At 41.1% G+C, this 4,929-nt stretch overlaps 1 protein-coding gene and 1 long non-coding RNA gene across 3 annotated transcripts in view; one reads left to right on the top strand and one right to left on the bottom strand.

The window, feature by feature from the left end:
• The window catches only part of LOC117936548, a 3,479-nt gene extending 2,670 nt beyond the window's left edge, over positions 1-809 (top strand). The window contains exon 3 of the long non-coding RNA XR_004654970.1: positions 721-809. This is a non-coding gene — a long non-coding RNA (uncharacterized LOC117936548). The remainder of the gene's footprint in view (positions 1-720) is intronic.
• LOC117936528 (S-adenosylmethionine synthase-like) overlaps positions 1-4,192 on the bottom strand; it is a 37,221-nt gene extending 33,029 nt beyond the window's left edge. For both annotated transcript variants that reach the window (XM_034859679.1, XM_034859678.1), the window contains exon 1: positions 3,907-4,192. In XM_034859679.1, the coding sequence (XP_034715570.1) occupies positions 3,907-3,997 (91 nt within the window). In that variant the 5' untranslated portion in view covers positions 3,998-4,192. The remainder of the gene's footprint in view (positions 1-3,906) is intronic.
• Between the last annotated feature and the right edge of the window lie 737 nt (positions 4,193-4,929).

The raw sequence follows: 4,929 nt of genomic DNA, 5'->3' as shown, positions 1-4,929 counted from the left end.
GACGCTCCGGAGATTAAATGGGACAATGCAGCGATATTCCCAGATTATGTTAATGGCAGACTGGTCAGAGACCAAGACATTGATGATTGAATTTTCTTGTTGCTTGCCCTTCTCTGATAAAGGACCGTTTGTGTTACTCCTTGACATGTAGGCCTATTGTTTTTTACTATAGCTTACTTTGGTTTCCTAACCTTCTCAATTAGTTTCACATCCCTGGACCAACGATATGGCCTATCTACGTATACGCTACACGTAGACTACACTACATTCATCACATCGGGAACACCACAATACTTCTTAATACATTTACGTTGATGATGTCACTGTCAGAAGAATAAAAAAAAAACACAACGTGTATTGAAGTCATTTCTTTTTCTAGTTTTTGTCCCTATCTGATTGTTCGGTATGAACATTAATTGGTGAGGTCTAATCAGCCAGATTACCTGGAAACACCTGTGTGGGTGTTCATCAACAGATAGGAAACAGGTGTGTGTCTGTTTCTCTAGACGGTATATTAACTGGGCTTTGACCGTGAACTAGTCCACTCAGAACCGATACCAGGACTCCTAATAGCTACTGCAGAACAACTTGTTGCCATCATGCTGTTTGTCTGGTTCTGTGTTTTTGTTTCTGCTTTCACCGGTCGCTTTGTAACAGAACAATCTCCGCCTACCGGTTACTATCAAGACGTCCCGGTGACTGACATCAATGTTTTACAAGCGGCGCTGTTTGCTGTGGATGAATTCAACAAAGCCAACGCAAACTTGTTTAATTACACAATTCTGGACATAACATCAGCTAAACTGCAGGTAACGTAAAACCTTCTAGTACGGAAGAGGATTAGGGCCAATGTTCAATTTGTAACTTAATTTAAACTCATTTTTTCTTTTTTTGGGACATTGACCCTAATTCTTTCATATTCAATTAGATTAGATTATACTTTATTCATCCCACGACGGGGAAATTTTGTTGTTACAGTAGCAGCATTTTTCATTAACCGCAAAAAAAATGAAAAATGAAATTACTTGCATTTCATTTTTGTGATACACCACATGTCTGAGTCCTGCTGTTTCTTGTAACTCTAGGTTGTCGCAGGACTTAACTACTTCCTGGAAGTACTTCTGGGATGTACAGCGTGCAACACTAACGAATGTGATTTCAACTCTGAACCCGAGGCAAGTTTGAAATTTCAGACCATGCATGATACTTGGGGGTGGGAGGAGAGGGGGGGAGAGAGAAGAAACACACCTTAAAGCCCAACACTGTTCTGCCCCAGTGCATTAATGTCCAACGTTTAACAGGATTAACTAATTGTTTGCCTTTTTTCATATTTCAGGAGCTTGAGTGCAACTTCACCGTTAATATAATCCTTTGGGAAAATTCACGTGTACTTTCTCAAAACGAATGTCAAGGTCACCCACTGATTCTGAATGAAGGATTCTGACTGTGAATTAAACTGTCATGAGGCCCTGATCGGAGGCCGTAATGAAATTGAAGGAATTTTTTTTTTTCTTGCAAATGACTTGCCTTTTTGAGGGGGCTTAACACATTCAAAAACTCACCAAATTTGGGGGTTGCATCAAGTCTGAAAATGTGTATATTTTAACCCTCAAACATGAGGTTATTTTAACAGTTCATTGTCTATGTGGTTTTATTTTCTAAAGCTTGTGAAACATCAATCCAGTCTACAGGCAAGATGTTTCAGGACAAACTGGACTATTAGACTACTTGTGCTGTAGTGAGGTTACTTGGATGTTAAGTAGTAGGACCTTAAATACAAAAGAGACCATGAATCTTGGCTATATATAAAAAATACTACAAGCTAAGCCAGTCTTGTCTTAAACAATTCTCATGTCTTAAGAGTGTGGGGGGAATAACCATAACTACAACTTCTGTCAAGAAGTACATAAAACTCTATTGTAGCCCCACCCTAAACCCAACTAGAAGTCTGTCATTTTTAATTGAAAGTTCACAATTAGTGTGAATTTATTTCGGCCATTTCCACATGTACTTTAACTAAGTCCTCCTGGAGATTTCCTCTTCAAATTTGGTCTGTCAACTTAAGATGTTAACAATGAAAAGTTAAAAGAAAAACCTTGATGTTAGTTAGAAAAACTAATATTTATATCTGAAATAAACTAAGTGTGATTGTTGTGACAGTGGTTAGTGTTGCAGAAGATACGTTTTGTGAAGTTTAAATCGGCACCATCACTACTGTTAGCAGCAGCTAGGACGCTCAGACTCGATGTGCCAGGGTTGATTAATAAAAAAAAACTTAAATGAATTTATACGAGTCTTAAACATATTGCCATGACGCCTGATTTGCTCTGGTCTCTGTGGGAAACCTCATGTTTTCTCTGGTACAAACGTTTCTGCAGCTGTACGTTTTTGTGTCAAACCCCTGCCTCTTTAAAGTTGTTCAGGGGAGTTTGAGTGAATGTTGGCGCTGGGGTCCAACCTTCTGATATATTGAGTATTTGGTGTTTGGCGCCTTTCCAACCGCACTCACAGGAGGTGGTATCTAGTGGAAGCAAAGCTTCATTATCTTCCTAAAATATGAAGTTGTCAGTTACATAAAACCAAGATGTGTTTTACTGAACTTGTGCTGATGCCAAATGGGGATTATTTCCACATTATTACATAGCTTGGTTGAATTCTGAGGACTGTTTCTTCTTTACAGGCTGATTTCAAGATTCAGACCTTCGTGTCGGGGTCCTGATCATCCTGTCAGGGTTGTATTTGCTATGGCAACCGCCTCGCTTTACATTATCCCTTACATAGCTTCGCATTGCCGGACCTTCTTCCACAGCACTGTGAAGGAGGGTCTGACTAGTTCACACAGCATTCCTGGATCAGAGAAAAATGTGCTCTGGTTTATTGGCATTTATTTAAACCAATCACAATCGTCTTGGGCCCCGGTGCCTCGGGACGGGAACGTGTACGGACAGATCGGACAGATTCATCTGCAGAGATGTGAGTTGCAGTTAACCATAGTTAAGTAAATAAATCCACCAGAGTTTAGAAAACCAACACAAAGAAATGTCAAAAGAAGAAATGACTTTTCAAACTGAGAACCACTTGTCTGCAACATCTGTTGAGTGTTGACTCAATGTCCAAAGTTAATTGAATTACTTTTATTCTTAACGACTTTGAACTAACTGTTCAGTTACCTCATGTTTTAAAGCAGCCCGGGGAACTTGTGGAACCAGTTGAAATGCATTTCCTTTACACTGAAGCTACACAGTGCAACTACTCTTGCGCTTGAATTAAATTGGATTTCTTTTGTGTTTCAGCTCCCTCTCACTTATGTGACACTCACTGTAGTCAAGCCTCTCAAAATAACACAACACACATGCACGCCCCGTCTCTGTGCACACTGTGAAGTGTAGAGTGTCTCTACAACGAGTAACATTACACAGCTAGCCAATCACAAACATTGAATCTTGGGAGAAGCATGCTGCTTTCTAACTGGCTCCCTGACACCGATGAGATTGGCTCTTTAGGTATTGAACCCTGAACTTTAATGACAAGGCCTTTTTGGTACTCTGTACTAAGGATGCAATGTGGTCAATGCCTAAAAAGTATTGAATTTCGGTACCCGGCACTAATCTACAGCGCATGTTTACTTTGTGCACTAAATCATGTAAAGAAAATGGGCCAATCCAGTTTTATACCCATAAAATCCAGGTATCATGCTATAAATTCAAGTGAATACAAATCACAGCATAAATCAGAGGAGTCTGGCTCTTCAAACTCCTTTTTTCACGGTACAATGCCTCCATGTACAGCATGAGATTCTGCACATTCCTCAAAGCCATTAATGATCACTGGAACATAAAAGTGTTTAACCACCTCTACTGGGTCATGGCATGCAGCAGCAGCATGGAGAGGGAGTCCTCTACTCACCAGGGTGTCCCTCTCCCACAGACTCAGAGGTAAACATGAAGGAGCCGTCATGAGGAGCGTGGTCGTAGATCCCATCCCCTGTGCCATTCATGATGTAGGCTTTGCAAAGCGGCCTGACGCTGCAGACTGTGTAGAAAGTGGCAAAAGTGATGACTATGACTGTGGAGCAGAGGAGCTCTTCTCGTGTTTCTTATCAAAACAGGGGAACAAAGACGGGACAGAGAGCGGGGCTGCTGTCCAATCCCACAGTCCTAAGGCAAAAGAGAACAGCCGAGAAACTCTGCACTACATAAGGCAGAAATAACACATGGGGGGGAGGGTGCCGTGTCAACCCGTGGGTTAGACCATTTGAGGAAGGAGGGGTGGGATTCCTTTCCCTTCTTCTTCATGGAGACCCTTTTCTTTAACTCTTCCCTGTCTGAAAGTTCCCACTCTGTCAGAGGGTGGGCTCATGAAACTCCCGTCTGTCTGCTAGTCAAACTGTTTTTACCTAAAAGTTGATTTCAGTTGAGTTCTACTTTGGAGCTCCTCTGCAGATTCATTCATGCCTAGTCTTTGTTTCTTTGTACCTGGGGGCCCCGTGAGGGCCGGGATGGGGCGCCTGTAGCTGAGTACACACAGAACCAGCGCTCGGAAATGAAATGATGCAAGATCAAGTAACCAAGTACATTACGATACATAAAGATTAATTTCATTTCAAACCTCGGGGCCCGTTGAGGGAGACCCTCATTTGCAATGTGGCCGAGTGTACAGCCTGCGTATTCAACAAATTACATTATAATAATAAATACAAGGACATTTAAACTACAACAGATACAAAACGTTTGGACTGTCAGACACAAGTAGAGATAGATACAGTAATTGTCAACTATTATGAAAGTCAATGATTCAGTTTGAGTCATTGTTTATGAAAAAAACATTAGACGAAGACAACTGTGTTACTGAAGAGTCCAGTTGCTATTCCAAAACTGGATTTTGGATATGTATCAGGTGTCTGTTGTCCCTGTTTTTGATGTGTTCTAT

Source organism: Etheostoma cragini, chromosome 21, assembly GCF_013103735.1.
Source record: "Etheostoma cragini isolate CJK2018 chromosome 21, CSU_Ecrag_1.0, whole genome shotgun sequence".
Classification (NCBI taxonomy): domain Eukaryota; kingdom Metazoa; phylum Chordata; class Actinopteri; order Perciformes; family Percidae; genus Etheostoma; species Etheostoma cragini.
This window is presented reverse-complemented; position numbering and strand designations above follow the sequence as displayed.